The sequence below is a fragment of the Mustela nigripes genome, chromosome 10 (assembly GCF_022355385.1).
Source record: "Mustela nigripes isolate SB6536 chromosome 10, MUSNIG.SB6536, whole genome shotgun sequence".
NCBI classification, from domain to species: Eukaryota; Metazoa; Chordata; class Mammalia; order Carnivora; family Mustelidae; genus Mustela; species Mustela nigripes.
The window spans coordinates 24,202,001-24,219,783 of NC_081566.1; the positions used below are offsets into that span (position 1 = coordinate 24,202,001).

Below are 17,783 nucleotides of genomic sequence, written 5' to 3' on the forward strand. Positions count from 1 at the left end.
TAAAAATAAAATCTTTTTTAAAAATTTCAGTATTCTCAGTGGCTTGGTCAAAAAAACAACAGGACTAGAAAGGCATGCTTTCATTAAAAAAAAAAAACACATTTCCTATTTATTATTACTGCTAAAAATACATAAATTTCAGATAGCTAGGAGACTTAACCTTTTTAAATATAGAAATATCATAGGGTGCCTGGATGGTTCAGCTAGTTAAGCATTCAACTCCTGATTTCAGCTCAGGTCATGATCTCAGAGTCGTGAAATCAATGCCCCCATTGGGCTCCACGCTAAGCACAGAGCTTGCTAAGGATTCTCTCTCTTCCCTCTGCTCCTGCTCCCTCCCCACCATGGGCTCTCTTTCTCAAAAAAAAAAAAAAAGAAAAGAAAAGAAAGAAATATCACACTATTCACCCACATAGTTTTCTCAAGTTGTATACAGTTAATAAAACTTGGACAATGCTACAAAGATACTCAGTAACATCATAACATCCAAAGCATATCCAGCAGATCAAATGTCATTAGTTTACAGTTATGGTGATATATAAAACATATACGTAAACTACGAGTTCAAGGTTCAAATGAACAAACATCACACTTTATGCCTTTTATAATAACAGTTTGAATTTTTTATAGGTAAGAAGCCAAATTATATAGTAGTTAAGAACATAACTCAAGAGGGAACTGCTTGGGGACGCCTTGGTGGCTCAGTTGGTTGGACAACTGCCTTCGGCTCAGGTCATGATCCTGGAATCCTGGGATTGAGTCCCACATCGGGCTCCCAGCTCCACAGGGAGTCTGCTTCTCTCTCTGACCTTCTCCTCACTCATGCTCTCTCACTGTCTCTCTCTCAAATAAATAAATAAATAAATAAATCTTTAAAAAAAAAAAAAAGAGGGAACTGCTTGGATTCAAATCCTCCATCAGCCACTTATTTGCTATACACCATGAGCAAGTTCCTTTACAACTCCATGCCTCTGATTCCTCATCAACAAAATGAGGGTAATAAAAGTATTTAATTCATAGGGAATTCATGGAGATTAAATAAATTCACAGGCATAAAGCACCCAGAACTGTGCCTGGCTCATAATAAGCACCCAGTAAGTTTTACTTTGTCATTACTGCTGTTGTTATAATTCAGCTCATGATTGGCACTGTTACTAGAGTTAAGATTAATATATAGGATAACTAATGCTATCACAGACAATTTAAAAAATATGAATATATCTACTAAGAAGTAATATAAAACAAGGACTTGAAAAGACAGTTTTCCAAATAAAATCTAAAAATGGTCAATAAACACATGAAAAGATACTCAACATCACTTTTCATTAGGGAAATGAAAATCAAAACCACAATTAGATATTTCACACCTAGTAAGATGGCTATAATAAAAAAGGATGGAAAATAACAGTAAAAAAGTGTGAGCAAGAATGTGGAGACACTGGAACCCTTGTGCATTACTAGCAGGAATATAAAATGGTACAGATACTGTGGAAAAGTTTGGCTGTTCTCAAAAAGTTAAAGAGAACTACCACAAGATCCAACAATTCTACTCTTATGTTTATATCCAAAAGAACTGAAAGCAAGTTCTCAGTGAGATATTTGCACACCAGTGTTCACACAAGCATTATTCACAATAACCAAAAGGTGGAAATAAACCAGTATCCACGTGATGAATAAACAAAATGTTGTATACACTTATAATGGAATGTTATTTGGCCATTAAAAGAATGAAATTTTTGATATAAACTTTAAGGATGATACATGTTACCTTAAAGACATTATGTTTAGTGAAATAATCCAGATACAGAACGACAAATAGTGTATCATTCTACTTGTATGAAGTACCTAGAAGTGACCAATTAACAGAGACAGGAAGTAAAATAGAGGTTACCAGGAACCAGTGGGAGGGGGGAAAGGACAGTTATTGTTTACCAGGTAAAGAGTGTTGGGAATAACAAAAAAATTTTGAGTATAGATAGTGCTGGGGATTACACAACATCGTGACTGTATTTTTAAAAATAACTTTTATAAGATTTTGTTTTTAAGTAATCTCTATATCCAATGTGGGGTTCAAACTTACAACCCCAAGATCAAGAGTCCCATGCACCATGGCCTAAACCAGCCAGATGCCCCAGGACTGTATTTGAACTGCACACTCACGAATTGTTAAAATGAAATTTAGTGCGTATATTTTAATACACACACACAAAGAATCTGTTGGTTATCCTACTGAGCATTTTCACTTTTATTGCTGCAGTTCACCAATGAAAAGCTCAATATCCATTCTTTTTTTTTTTTCTTTTTTTAAGATTTCATTTATTCGGGGCGCCTGGGTGGCTCAGTGGGTTAAGCCACTGCCTTCGGCTCAGGTCATGATCTCAGGGTCCTGGGATCGAGTCCCGCATCGGGCTCTCTGCTCATCGGGGAGCCTGCTTCCTCCTCTCTTTCTTTTTTTTTTTAATCTTTAAATTAAAAAAAAAAAAAAAGATTTCATTTATTCATTTGACAGACAGAGATCACAAGTAGGCAGAGAGGCAGGCAGAGAGAGAGAGGAAGGGAAGCAGGCTCCCTGCCAAGCAGAAAGCCAGACGCGGGGCTCAATCCCAGCACCCTGTGATCATTACCTCAGCCGAAGGCAGAGGCCTTAACCCACTGAGTCATCCATGCGCCCCTCGATATCCATTCTTAACTACGTAACTCTGAAAGAGGCAGAGAAGCATAAGACCTACTGTTAAATTCTAAAACAACTTAGAAAAGAATTAAAATGCTACTTTAAACAACTTGTGATACATTTTAATACAAATATATTAAATTGGAAACAGTAACTATGAACTTAGATAATAAAGATAAAGTAATCTTTCAAAAAAAAAAAAAAAGTTATTGGATTGGAATTCAGATTCTGGCCTTACCCAGATTCTAATCTTACTTCACCAAGAATCTTTAAAGCAGGGGCACCTGGGTGACTCAACGGGTTAAAGCCTCTGCCTTCTCCTCAGGTCACGTTCTGGGATCGAGCTCCACAGGCTCTCTCTGCTCAGTGGGGAGCCTGCTTCCTCCTCTCTCTCACTCTGCCTGCCTCTCTACCTACTTGAGATCTATGTCTGTCAAATATATAAATAAAATCTTAAAAAAAAAAATCTTTAAAGCATTAATTTTTTCATGATTACCTCCCCCCCCAAAATAAAGACTTAACCATCTTTCATAAATTTGTTGAAAGAGAAAAAAGCAGGGCATTTGGGATTGAAAACAATTTTAGGGGCGCCTGGGTGGCTCAGTGGGTTAAAGCCTCTGCCTTCAGCTCAAATCATGATCCTAGGGTCCTGGGATGGAGCCCCACATCAGGCTCTCTGCTCAGAAGGAAGCCTGCTTCCTCCTCTCTCTCTCTCTGCCTGCTTCTCTGCCTACTTCTGATCTCTGTCAAATAAATAAATAAAATCTTTAAAAAAAAAACATAATTTTATACAATATGTTTACAAGTAAATGGAATAACATTACTTTATATAAGACAAACATCACTGTTAGTTAAGTTTCAGAAAAAGAAAGATGACTGGCCAACAAATAGAACATAGTAATATCTCTTGAAGGTGACCCTCTGGCCTATCAAGGTCTATACCAAAAACACAACCTAAAGTGCAAGTAACTAAGTAACTAAATAAAAAATTTCCTCTTAAGACTTCTGACTTCTACAAAACAGCAAGAAATATGGCCCTATCAAATCTTCTGTATTACCCTTCTATTTTAATAGGAATCACCACAGATGATGCTGTTCTTTCTTTCTTTCTTTTAAAGATTTTATTTATTTATTTGACAGACAGAAATCACAAGTAGGCAGAGAGGCAGGTAGAGAGAAAGGAAGGGAAGCAGGCTCCCCGATGAGCAGAGAGCCCGACGAGGGGCTCGATCCCAGGAACCTGGGATCATGACCTGGGCCGAAGGCAGAGGCTTAACCCACTGAGCCACCCAGGTGCCCCGATGCTGTTCTTTCTTAACTGTGTTATCAAGGTAGATTTAAAAAGTAGGCATATAAATCTTCATTTCTATAAAAAGGAAAACCATGGTTTTTTGGTTTTTTTTCTTTTGAAAACCATTAAGTTTTTATGAAGCCAGAAAATACTATAGAGTCTTTTCTTAGATATCAAAACATGTCTTTTATTAGTAGCAATTGTCTTGGCCATCTTTTTCAAGGTCTGTCTGTTGCTACAACCTAATCAATCACCAACCACCTGGGCAAAACTAGCCCATTCTAAAATAGGAACATGCATTTGAAAGGTCTTGGGTTTTCTCATTCAGAAGCATTCCTGAAATTTACAAATATAAAGACTCAGTGGGTTAAGCCTCTGCCTTCGACTCCCGTCACAGTTCTCCGGGTCTTGGGATCTAGCCCCAAGCCCTGTACTGGGCTCTCTGCTAGGCGTGGAGCCTGCTTCTCCTCCCTCTCTGCCTCTCTACCTACTTGGGATCTCTCTCTCTCTCTGTCAAATAAATAAATAAAGTCTTTAAAAAAAATTGTATGGAGCGCCTGGGTGGCTCAGTGGGTTAAAGCCTCTGCCTTTGGCTCAGGTCATGATCCCAGGATCCTGTCGGGCTCCCTGCTCTGCGGGAAGCCTGCTTCTCCCTCTCCCACTTCTCTGCCTGTATTCCCTCTCTCACTGTGTCTCTCTCCATCAAATAAATAAATAAAACCTTTAATAAAAAAAAAAAAGAATTCTGGAAAAGGCAAAACTATGGCGACAGTAAAAATATCAGTGGTTGCCATGGGGTAGGGGGTAGGGATATGGAGAGATGACTAAACAGAGCACAGAGGATAAAGAGCAGTGAAGATTCTGTAGGGGGGCACCTGGCAACTCAGCAGATGGAGCATGCAACTCTTGATCTCAGGGTTGTGAGCTTGAGCCCCATGTTGGTATAGAGATCACTTAAAAAATAAAAGCAAAAGAAAGGAAGGAAGGAAGGGAAAGGAAAGAAAGGGAGGAAGAAAGGAAGGTAGACTGATTCTGTATGATACTAAAAGAGTGGATACATGCCACTCATTTGTCCAAATCCACAGAATATATACACCAAGTTCACTAATATGAACTATAGACTTTGTGTGATAATGATGTATTAATATGGGCTCATCAACTGTAACAAATGTGCCACTCTGGTCAGAGATGTTGATATTTGGGGAGGTTATGTCGGGACAAGGAATGTAAGGTAAATCTCCATACTGTCCTCTCAATTCTGCTAAGAATCTAAATCTGCTCAAAAAAAAGTCCTTAAAAAAAAAAAAAACTTTGGTTAATTGGTTAATTAATGGTCTATATAAACTATGATTTTCCAGAGTCTACTCCATTTTCCAACCTTTTTTTTTTTTCAGTTAATTTTATCGTTAATGTTAGTTCTTGTTGCCATTCCTTGAATTAGGCTTTGACATAATAAACCTCCCTAGAATATACCTATATTAAACCCATGCTAAAACGTCAGTCCTTAACTCAGTACTATGTAAGACATATACCTTAGTCATTCATCCAGCTAAAACTAAGTGAAATAATATATTCAAACCATGTTCAAAAGAATTTTCATGAATGTCACTTCCTTCTTAACACTCTGAGAAACAAAGAAAAGAAGGAGGACATCAACAGCTGAGATGAAAGCCAGCAACTATGTTCTTAGAGTATTTGAACCATTATGTGTCTATGTCAGGTTATTTCAGTTGGAGCCTAACATAGTATATATAAAGCCCCGATCATGGATTTGACCCTTAGCAGACCAACTGCTCTGACTCTATACTCATGCTCTTCCCTCCTTCATTTGGAAATATAGCATTAATGAAAAGGAATACCACTGGGGAAAAAACTCCATTTTTTGAAGGCAGTGTTATTACCATTAGAATTCTGAGGGCTTTTAATACATGCTAAAACAATGCTTGAGGCACTACATGACATCTATGTAAACATACTTCAATATGTTAAAAGTAGCAATACAGAAGTAGAATTTAAATTATAAGCCATAGGGGTGCCTGGGTGGCTCAGTGGGTTAAGCCGCTGCCTTCGGCTCAGGTCATGATCTCAGGGTCCTGGGATAAAGTCCCGCATTGGGCTCTCTGCTCAGCAGGGAGCCTGCTTCCCTCTCTCTCTCTCTGCCTGCCTCTCCGTCTACTTGTGAAGACTCTCTGTCAAATAAATAAAGAAAATATTTTTTAAAAATTAAAATTAAATAAAATAAATAAATTATAAGCCATAATTTCATATATTAGTGGTAGGAATTGCTTTCCAGGAAGGTCACACCAATTTGGCACTAAGTCTCGGGCCTTTAAAAACATACCCTTCTAGGAATTCAGCCTAAGGAAACAGTCAGAAATTCAATTTAAAGACTTGTACACAAAGACAATGAGTAGACTATAAAATCTGGGAAAATGTTAACATCTAAAATAGGATAATGATTAAATAAGTTATGTTAAATTATACTCATTAACAAATAATACTTTCATATTATAAAAGCCTAGTAATAAAACAGTGTGATACTGACACATCAGTACAGACAGACCAATAGAGTAGAAAATCTTGAAAGAAACTAAAATACAAATGGTAGTCTATCAAAGGATAGACTTTTTTTTTTTTTAATTCATTTGACAGAAAGAGATCACAAGTAGGCAGAGGCAGGCAGAGAGAGAGAAGGGGGAAAGCAGGCTTCCCACTGAGCAGAGAGAGCCTGATGCGGGACTTGATCCCAGGACCCTGAGATCATGACCCAAGCCAAAGGCAGAGGATTAACCCACTGAGCCACCCAGGTATCACTAGCAAAGGATAGAGAAGTCATCTTAAACCAGTGGACAAAAGATGGGTTACTCAATAAATGGTGTTAGGACAACTGGAAAGCCTTTTTTTTTTTAAATGAAATTGTATCTATATCTCATACCTTATAGCAGGATGAATTCCAAATGTATCAAAGATTTAAGTGTAAAAAATGAAAACAAAGAAGTACTTCATAAACCATGAAGAATTATTTTATAACCTCAGAAGAGGATGGGCCATACTAACTTTAACATAAAAACAAAAAGCCATAGAAGACAAGGTGGATACATTCAACTGCATGAAAATAATTTTCTTATAGAGAGGGAAAGAAAAGACAAATGAAAATACTGGCAATTCATCACAGATAAAAGCCTCCTTATTTAATAAGGAGTTCCTACACATCACTAGGAAAAAGATTCAACAACCCAATAAAAATGGGCAGAAGATATATATAATCCACAGAAAAGGATACATTTATTTATTTTTTTTTAAGATTTTATTTATTTATTTGACAGAGAGAGAGCACAAGTAGGCAGAGAGGCAGGCAGAGAGAGAGAGGAGGAAGCAGGCTCCCTGCTGAGCAGAGAGCCCGATGCAGGACTCGATCCCAGGACCCTGAGATCATGACCTGAGCCGAAGGCAGCGGCTTAACCCACTGAGCCACCCAGGCGCCCGAAAAGGATACATTTAAATGGCTCTGTAAGATAGTCAATGTAAGAGAAATGAAAAATTAAACTAAGTCTATTTTTATCAATTAGATTTTCATATTCAAAAATTCTTGATAATTCCCTATGTGTAGAGAGATAATTCCCTATGATAATTCCCTATGCACTCTCATACATTGTTGGTGAAACATAGTTACAACCTACAACAAGAGCAATTTGGGAATATCTTTCAAAGCTACAAGTACACATATCTTTGACCTATCGATTCTAGGAATTTTTCTTACAAAAACATTCATACACAAGCAAAATGGCTTATATTCAAGATTATTCACTGCATTATCACTTGTACCAGCAAAACTTGGTAAATAAATTATTTATTTAAATTATTTATTTATTTATTTATTTAAATTATTCAATTTAAAGACTTGTACACAAGTCTATCTATATCTCATACCTTATGAGATATAAGGTTAAATAAATTATGATTTATTTATGGTTAAATAAATTATGGTTAAATAAATTATGGTTAAATAAATTTAAGGTTAAATAAATTATGGTTAAATAAATTATGATTCATTCAGGCATTATGCAGCCACAAAAAGAATGAGGAACTGCTTTACAAACTGACAGGAAACTATGTCAAAAATATATTAATAAGTGCACAGAGAGGGGATGTGAGGCAGGAATAACACAAGGCAGATAAATTCCTATAATGGGTTATCATTTACGTAAAAAAGGAGAAAAAAGCAATACATACAGTAAAAAATATGATAATATCAACTCAGATTAAAGCAATTAACAACTGGCTCCAGACCCCCAGAACTCCCAGACAACTTCGAGGGCCTGCTCCAGTTCATTGATTAACCTCGAAAAAAACATGACCTTGCATTTTTGAGAACAAAATTTCTTGGACCCCACTCTTCGTGGACGTTTTTTTTTTTTTTTTTTTTTTGAGATTTCATTTGTTTATTTGACAGAGAGAGAGACAGTGAGAGAGGAATACAAGCAAGGGAAATGGAAAAGGGAGAAGCAGGCTTCCCGCAGAGCAGGGAGCCTGATGCAAGCAGGGAGCCTGATGTGGGACTACAACAGGACCCTGGGATTATGACCTGAGCCAAGGCAGAAGCTTAAGGACTGAGCCACCCAGGTGCCCCCACACCCCGTCCCCGTAGAGTTTTTACATATCCATCTACTTATCTGTTTCTCTGGGCAGGGAATAGGTATGGGAGGATACTTAAGAATTTCAAACATTTATTGATTATGTGGAGTGAACTATGATTGCCTGCCAGATGGTAAGTAAGGAGTATGCAGGAGGAGAGAGGCCTTCATCTTTTGAATACTGAATGATGGAAATGTTTATGTGTATTTTTAATTAGTGCTTACTTCGGCAGCACATATATATTTTTCTAATTAAATTTAAAAACAAAAATATATTTGAAAAAGTTTTAAAACATTTTTAAAAACCTAAGAAAATACAGTTAGAAACAAAACAGGATTTAAAGTATATGCAATATGACAGCAAATACATACAAAAAAGTACATTTTGGGGGACGCCTGGGAGGCTCAGTTGGTTAAGCCTCTGCCTTCAGCTCGGGGCATGATCTCAGGGCCCTGGGATCTAGCACCACATTGGGCTCTCTGCTCAGCAGGGAGCCTGCTTCCCCTCTCTCTCAGCCTGCCTCTCTGCCTACTTGTGATTTCTTGCTCTGTCAAATAAATGAATAAAATCTTTAAAAAATAAAAAAGTACATTTTTGCACAGAAAAGACAAGGATAAAATACAACAAAATATTTTTTAAAAAATAGTTATCTCTGAGAGGTGTAATTACAGGTCACTTTAATTTTCTTTGGATTTTCCTATAATTCAAATTCTTTACATTAAGCACTACCATATTCATGAGAAAAAAGGTATTAATTTTTTAATGGTATGACTCAAAGAAGTCAGAAATTAGAATACAAGGCAGAAACTTACTAGGTATTATCCGGGTTTTTAAGCATCATAAATAAAATCAAGTTTCCTTAAAACATTATTTCCCATCATAGAATAAAGAATTTATGGATAAAAAATTTAGAGATGAAAAATATCTAACCTGTCCTCTGCTCTACTTCTTAAAAATCACACTATGAGATTATTCTCATCCTCCTTCCTGGATGTTTTGTCCATTTTTGTTTTCTGTTACCTAGGTAATGGTACTTCCAGCATTTCCCTTAAAGACTGTGAAACTAACAATCTGGTATTTCTCACTGTCATGTTCTCCTGACCTTCAGCTTTGAAAGGCCATCTCCCTAAGGGAAAGCAATAAGATCTAGAAGCTAAAACAGGAGGCTGAGGAATCTGAGGTTAGAATTCTAATCCTGACCAACTGTGGAATTTGTCTCCAATTTGGGAACAAGCTAAACTTCCTGATCCAGTTTCCTTAATGAGGTAACTTAAAGGATTGTTTTGAAAATATTTAGGACTATCAACTTTAAAGTTTTTAACTTTCTACACTATTCTTTTGAATTTTGTTTTCTTGCCTTATGTCAAATATTTTCCTATGTAAATTTTTGCTCTCCCGAACAGTATCTGCAAGTATTACCAATCTTTTAGACTTGGGAGTTGAGTAAGGGGTACTTTTAGAAAGCCCACTAAAAAAATGACACAATGGGAACAGAACTTAAGCAATGCTGAAGACAATTTATGGAGGCATAAGAATGCAATCAGGATCTACATTGGACTCTTTAGAGCAAAGACAACTCAGGCAACTAATGAATGTAACTAACACTTGGTGGGAAGGCAGAACTCAGACTCCTAACATCCAAACCTACTATAGAGATAAGGAAGATGATAACCTTTGTGTTACAGCCCAGCAAATGAAGTTTTGTCATGCCTTGAAGCGTTCAATTTTTATTTCTTTTGTTTACAGTAGACCCACTGACAGACACTACTGTACTACCTTGACCTCAGCATATCTTCTTCTCTACCTCTTGCACATCAGGTACTTCCTGATGGCTGCCTTCTCATTAGAAAATAAGCTACATTAAATTTGTAAAGGGTTCTCTACCTACAGGTCTTGCAAAGCACTTGATAGCCTTTGGGAAGAAAGAGGTTTTTACAAACATCAGAGGGCAATTATTCCTCTGCCAAGAGAGGGTGAAGCAATTTCAGTAGTGCCTTCAGCACACTTCAAACTCCTCCTCCTGGTTAACAAGACCAAACACCTCTCTTGTTACTTAAAAGTTATTACAATAGGGAGGGACTAGGGAGCAGACAACTGAATTTTTTCTGGATTAACTCAGGCATTAGTTGAATGCTTTTTTGTGGCTCACCTACTTTAAAAGGTGATCAAATCACTCTGTGCTACTGAAAAGAGCAACTGCAAAGAACAATTACATAAACCCTCTGGTTCAACTTACCTCATCCTTCTTTCTAATGAAAGAAAGCATTAGAAACCACTGCCTTGCCACCACTTCCTTAGTAATCTCAGTAAAACCTACTTGCTTGGTCATGTGAATTCCTTTTTTTTCCCTAGCAAATCAAAGAAATTTATTTCATTCAAAATAATGAGACACAATTGTACATCATATTTTTTAAAGTACATGAACTGAATTTTATATGATGTAGAAAAGATAAAGACACTCCTGGTAAGTGAACTATTCTCAAGCAGGTGCATTCTAGAACTTTGCATTATTTATGTCAGAAAATTTGTACATATCCTCAATTCCATACCTATAATTCCTAAATCCGAAAAGGTCTGAAAACACTTTCTTGGGGCACGTGGGTGGCTCAGTGGGTTAAAGCTTCTGCCTTCAGCTCAAGTCATGATCCCAGGCTTCTCTGCTCAGCAGGGAGCCTGCTTCCCCCCACCCCCTCTGCCTGCCTCTCTGCCTATTTGTGATCTGTCTGTCAAATAAATAAAATCTTCCAAAAAAAAAAAAAAAAAAACTTTCTTCATAACTTGTTTAGCAGTAAAATGTGACCTTCACTGACATAACACTATTTATAGTGTTATACCATATGTAGTGTGGAATTTTACTTAACCATAGGAATATTAATATGATTGATTCCTGGATGTTTTTCCAGGCCCCACTAAGGGGGTTATGTCACTGTATATATATCATTTTTCTACAATCAAAAAAAATTTAAATTCTGAAATACTCTAGTCTTAATGATTATGGAAAAGAGATTATAATTGTATAGTTCTATTCTTCAAAGATACTTTCATTCCTTGAAAATGAAATAGCATAGCAACAAACAAACATGACAGAGGGTACAAAAATACTAAGATATGATAAAGGAAATTGTCGATATCTCTAACACTAACAGAACACAAAATTTAAATGAGATATACAAACTTTCTCTCAAAGGAAAAAAGGGGGGCTATATGAAATTAATGTAATTTAAAATAAACAGTATATTCCTAGGCATTCTTGATAATTCTCTCTTGTTTCAGTGAACAACTATCTATGCCTAATATACATAAAATATATTGGGAATTAACATATCAGCCTTCAAAGCTAATGTCATATCCTAAGTACTGAACTCAAGAATTGTTAAAATATTAATAGTCATTATAGAAGTTCAATTAATAGTATTTGAGGAAATTAAAACACTTAAGTTAACATGAACTTAACATGTTTTGGGATGTACTTGGTACACATTCACTGATATTCTTAAAGCAATCAGCTAGAGCAGACAAAACTTGGTTGAACAATTTCATTCACCACACACTAACACACAAAAAGAGTCAAGCATGGAGTTCATATTTAAGATATGTAAGAATGAGTGATTCACTGAGAATATTCAAAGTTAATTATGTTAAGAACATTCCTTATAAGGCCAGTGAATTGGTGATATCTAATTCATACTGGACCAAAACAAAACAACTTTCTGGACTTGTTACTGGTTACAATGTTTTAGATAAATATAAAGACATATTCTCTAAAAATGCAATGAAACATATCTTATTCTTTGTCCTAATTCATGAAACATAAGCAAAACTATTTACTACAAACAAGGAAAACTGTTCCCCATCAACTCATATCGAGTTCATGAGAAATTCTTTTTTTTTTTTTTTAAAGATTTTATTCATTTATTTGACAGAGCGAAATCACAAGTAGATGGAGAGGCAGGCAGAGAGAGAGAGAGAGGGAAGCAGGCTCCCTGCTGAGCAGAGAGCCCGATGCGGGACTCGATCCCAGGACTCTGAGATCATGACCTGAGCCGAAGGCAGCGGCTTAACCCACTGAGCCACCCAGGCGCCCGAGTTCATGAGAAATTCTTACCAAATTCTCATTGTCACATTTCCAGAATTATATGGTATATGATGCAGTATGATTAATTCTTTCTCTGTTCTGCTTACTGAAATAGTACCAGCCTTTAGAAAATTTCCAGCAGATCCCTATCAGTCAATAAACAATAAGCTATATACTAGCTTAATGGTAAGCAATAATGCTGATGTTATTTATTTTATTAAGTGAATATTTTAGATAAGTCCTACTTACACTATTAAAATCAAAACCATATGATTTCTTGCTGAGAACTTTAGTGTGATAACTACTTCCTCTTCTATCTATCTGAGGGTACATCTGTGCATACACTTGTAGACCTGTTGTGCTGATGGGTGCAAAGCTCCAATGCAGTCGCCACCAGAGACCTGTATCTTCAATTTCTCCCAGTGTTCTGCACTCGCCATCCATTCATGGTAAAGTAGTTAATTTTAATGTTCTCATTGTTTACCAGAAAGCACAGACAGTGAGGCTGGCTTTGCCGCTCCCGTTTCCTTTTGCTAGGCGGCTGTGCTTTTTCAGCCAATTGACTTTGCTTTGAGGCTATAAATATCTGAAAAATGTTCTGCATTTGATGCTCTTGGATTCTGCATCCATATTTAGCTGTTTGTGGCATGCCTTTGTTTAAGCTACTCTGCCACCCATACAATCAGTCAGGTTGAGATCTGGATGGTCAAAGGACACATGGCTCAACATTCAACAGACACTATGAGCAAGGTACCAATCTGCTAGACACGATGACAATGAAGGGGATGGCAAGACAGGAATACAAAGACAAACAAGACAGACTTCCTGGTATCAAACATTTTATAGTCTTGACAGGGCATGGGCACGGCTTATTATAAAACTGTAATAAAACAAATGAAGCATTTTACAACTAAAAGAAAATTAAGCATAGGGCAGCATATTTTCTCCTTAGCTATGTCTCAAAGATAGGCATTTGTGTTTTAAATATACATCTAACTATTATAAAGCTCTGAAAAATTCCAGAAAAAGTTTTCCAATCCTGGCAATACACAGAACTCTGAATATATGTATTATCAACAAAATAATCAATAACAAGCTCAAAACAGGGCCTAGTCTTCAAATTTCGTGAGGCAACTAATAAAATATTATTTCCCAAAGTTTCTGTTAAGGCATTCAGGTTGAGGGGAGGGGTTGTTACTGACATTTGTTTGCAAGTTGATTTCAAACATAAGTATATGGTAGAGGATGTGAATCATGGCCAGAAGCCAGGAGCACTTAATACAGCTCCTTACTTTGTACCCTTTTAAATCCACATGCCTATTTCAGGCTAGTAGTTAAAACTGAATAAGCTTTACCTGAGCAAGATCCCCATTTCCCCCACCTTCCTATCTTGTCAAAACATTCCAAACAAATATACATCTGCCCTTAACATTCCTGCTTTCACAACTAAGTTCACTGACCTTTTGATAAAAGTGCTCCCCAGAAGCCCCTGACAATCATGATTTAAACTCATTAAGGGCTTGCCTATCCCCAAGAGTCAGCCTGGAATTGGTAGGCCAAGTTATAGGTGAAATAATAGGGCAGGCCACAGAATCAGACAACTCCACAGTTAAAATGGACCACAGATACCAATTAGTCCAGATTCTCCATTTATGTAGAAACCTAGCGCCACAGAGTTAAAATTACTTAGCCAAAGTTAGGCAACTAATTTGTGGCAAAGAGAGAATGAAAACCCCCGTTCTCAATTCCCAGTTGTATACTCTAGGTTCCCAGTTTCTGAATTTCTTTTAAAAACATTAGACTACACTCATAAAAGTTGGCTTAAATTGTGCAGAAGAACCTAAACATTCCAAAACAATCAGAAATTGAACACACAAAACAAACAATAAGGAAAAAAAATGAACTAGTGTTTTCCAAACTGATTTTCTATATTCAATTATTTTTACTTCAAAGCTTTTCAAAGAATTATGCAATAGGCAACTTAAAAACTAGCTAAGGACACATAAAAGTCAAGAATCATTCAGATAGCTTTGGAATTTTTACATCAAACTGAAGACAACAAAGTAGTATCCAGGATGAGCTTCCTTAGAGGAAGGAAAGTAGCAGAACTAAACAGTAAATAAAAACAACATCTGGTTATTGATAGGGAAGACAAAAAAGTTACAATGCACTGGAAAGTCTGCAACTTGACACTGAAACACACCGTCCGTGTGAGTAGAGAATATATGTATGTATACTTACCCATACAGACTTAAGAATATCCACATTTTTTTGTGTGTATATACACACATCCCCCTCCCACAAATCTACCCCTAAAAATGGACAACAAAAACATGCACATATTTTTATGGGTTTCAAGCAAAAACAATAATTTATGCTAGGTCTGGATTACACAGACAAAACAGTTTTGGACACTGAAATACCAAATTATCATATATTCTTGCAATAACATAGCCCTATCTCTAACTGTATGTAAAAAACAAGGTGCCAAAGAAGTACGTAAGGATAAAGAGGAGGATACGATGGGGAAATGTAACTACAGTATACTCTAATTCAAGCTTATTTGCAGGTTCTCATCAACCTTTCCTATAAGCTATCAGACAAGTGGGACCAGCAGGTGGATGGAAAATCAGGCACTAAAGTTTTTAATTTGCTGAGAATGAATTGGGTGACCTTGCATCATCTCCAACTTCTTTGCTTTAATTCTTTCGGGTACTTAGAATAACATAAAAAACCATATATAAACATCAAGCAAAATATAAAGTGGTACATATATAAATCCTTAAGAACTCGTTATAAAACCTATAGGATTTTTAGAACTGAAAGAGCCATTAAGAGATTATTTAATCCAGGGACGCCTGGGTGGCTCAGCTGGTTAAGCGGCTGCCTTGGGCTCAGGTCATGATCCTAGCGTCCTGGGATCGAGTCCCACATCGGGCTCCTTGCTCAGCCGGGAGCCTGCTTCTCCCTCTGCCTCTGCCTACCACTCTGTCTGCTTGTGCTCACTCTCGCTCCTCTCTCTCTGACAAATAAATAAATAAGAGATTATTTAATCCAATTCATTCATTTTACAGATGAAGAATCAGAGGTTAAAAAAAAAAAGTGATCCCAAATCACATAGCCACTTTACTGTCAGAACCAAGACAAAACCTCAAATCTGTGGATTCCTTGTTCTGTGATCTTTCTGATAGTGATGGACTTGAAATGAACTATCTATCTATAGAGATATAATTTCTAAATCTTGATGACTCCTGAATAGTAAAAAGATACCCTCTTCTGAAGGATGAAGAAAAAAAGCATAATGTACGTGATCACTACAGGCTTAGATTGCACATGACTGGAGGATAACATCTTAACCTTGTCTTTGATCCCAGGTGCTTCAAATCTGCCCTCTTATATTCAGCCACATCACTAACGTCTTGTGTTCACGTGAGCTAAGTGATAAACATCTTGACGTTTTAATATTTTGCAAAGCCACAGCTCAGTCCTGAATTCCAGGCTATAAATCCTTGGGCTATGAGTTTTCCAAACCAGCATGGGTTTAATGCTGCCACAAGGCTCACCCTAATAGAATCTCATCATTCAGTTTTAATTAAAGAGGTGGTTACTAGGAATGCAGAAAGTGAAAGTTTTAGTGTGTTCATCACTTTTAACTTGCTGAGTAGCAACCCAGTCCCTTTACAAAGAGAACCAGAAACAATAGTGCAATCTGACACAATCCACACCCCTTTCTAAGTGGTTGCCTTTGGGGGAATGAGGTTCAGAAAGAGGTTATAGATTAGTCTGTTCCCACCAAATAAATATTTTTTGTTATTCTATTTTATTTTATTATCTTATCCACTGCTGAGCTATTTCATAGTATCTTGGGTTTCCAGCCTTGCCTCACTCAAGAAAAAGAAAAGAAACTCTGTTCGCTGAATTTCATGGCGTGTTCCATCAGACCTCCTTGAAATTGGTTGACAGTTCCCTCGAAGTTAGCACCTGATTATGAAGTCTGCATGGCTCAACTCTGCCTTAAACTTCCTGCAGGTGTTTGAAAAGGTCCAAAGACCGTGACATCTCTCGGCTCAAGCGCTAGTCTGGAGAAACTTGTCAGAAACGCACGCCAGAACAAAAAGCTATGTGGGAAACTGACCCAGGAAGGATGGGGACTGAGAACAGGACTTGAGACTAGGGATGAATTTCAGCCAGAGCAAAAACACCAGCCTCTAGGATGGCCTGTGGTCCTTACCGTACACCCGCACCCAGCTCTGTTGCTGGCACACGGACTCCAGAAGGATCCGATCCAACATGCCACCAGCCACGGCCCCACCGACTGGGACAACTGCTTCCAGCTCCTCCGGGGGTAGCGGCGAGTCAGACTCCAGTCCTGGGAACATCTCCGGCCAGGACAGCGCCTCCGCGGCTCCTCCGGACGACGGGGAGAGCTCCATGGTGCCCCGGAGGGACAAGGCGGCGGTGGGGCCGGCGCGCAAGTCCGCGCCCTGCCTCCGGGAAGGGGAGGAGGAGACCGCAGCGGCGGGGGCAAGGACTGGAGCGGCAGCCGGCACCAACGCGGCTCACCTCCTTCCCCGCCGCCCCCTGCCCGCGGCTCGGGCGCTGCAGCCCACCTGCAGCCGGCGGGCGGGACCCAGGCCGGGAGGCGGATCCAGCGTGGCCCCGGCCGGGGGTGGGTCCGGGCTCAGGTGTGGGTCCCTCCCGGGAGGGGACGTGGAAGGACCCGGGAGGGGCGGCTCACCCGCCTGCCCCCGCGGAGCCGCCTTCCTCAACCCTCGCCGGCGTCTCTAGCGGCCAGACCCGGCGGGAGCTTGGAGCCGGGGATGGAGTGGGGCCGGGCAGGGCAGGGCTGGGGGCGTCGCCGCCAGGGGCCGCCCCCTCTGACCGGCTCCCGCCGCCGCCGCCGCCGTCGCCTCAGAGCTTCGGAGTGTCCGCTCCCTCAGGGAAGGGGGGCGGTGGCCCCGGGTTCACGCCCGCCAGTCCTCGGCCCCCACCCCAGGAATGAGCCGGCCCGCCCCCCTAACTCTCAGGCCACGGCTCCCGCCGCGGCTCGGGCTCGGCTCCGGCTCCGCCACCGATCCCACAAGCCCGGCAGCCGCGGCGGCGGCAGGCGG

General features: G+C 38.9%; 1 protein-coding gene across 3 annotated transcripts in view; it reads right to left on the reverse strand.

The window, feature by feature from the left end:
• Positions 1–17,577, reverse strand: part of RASAL2 (RAS protein activator like 2) — a 361,328-nt gene extending 343,751 nt beyond the window's left edge. For 2 of the 3 annotated variants that reach the window (XM_059412833.1, XM_059412832.1), the window contains exon 1: positions 16,904–17,191. In XM_059412833.1, the coding sequence (XP_059268816.1) occupies positions 16,904–17,105 (202 nt within the window). In that variant the 5' untranslated portion in view covers positions 17,106–17,191. Of the gene's footprint in view, positions 1–16,903 lie in introns of all 3 variants that reach the window. The other variant, XM_059412834.1, reaches the window with a different exon arrangement.
• Between the last annotated feature and the right edge of the window lie 206 nt (positions 17,578–17,783).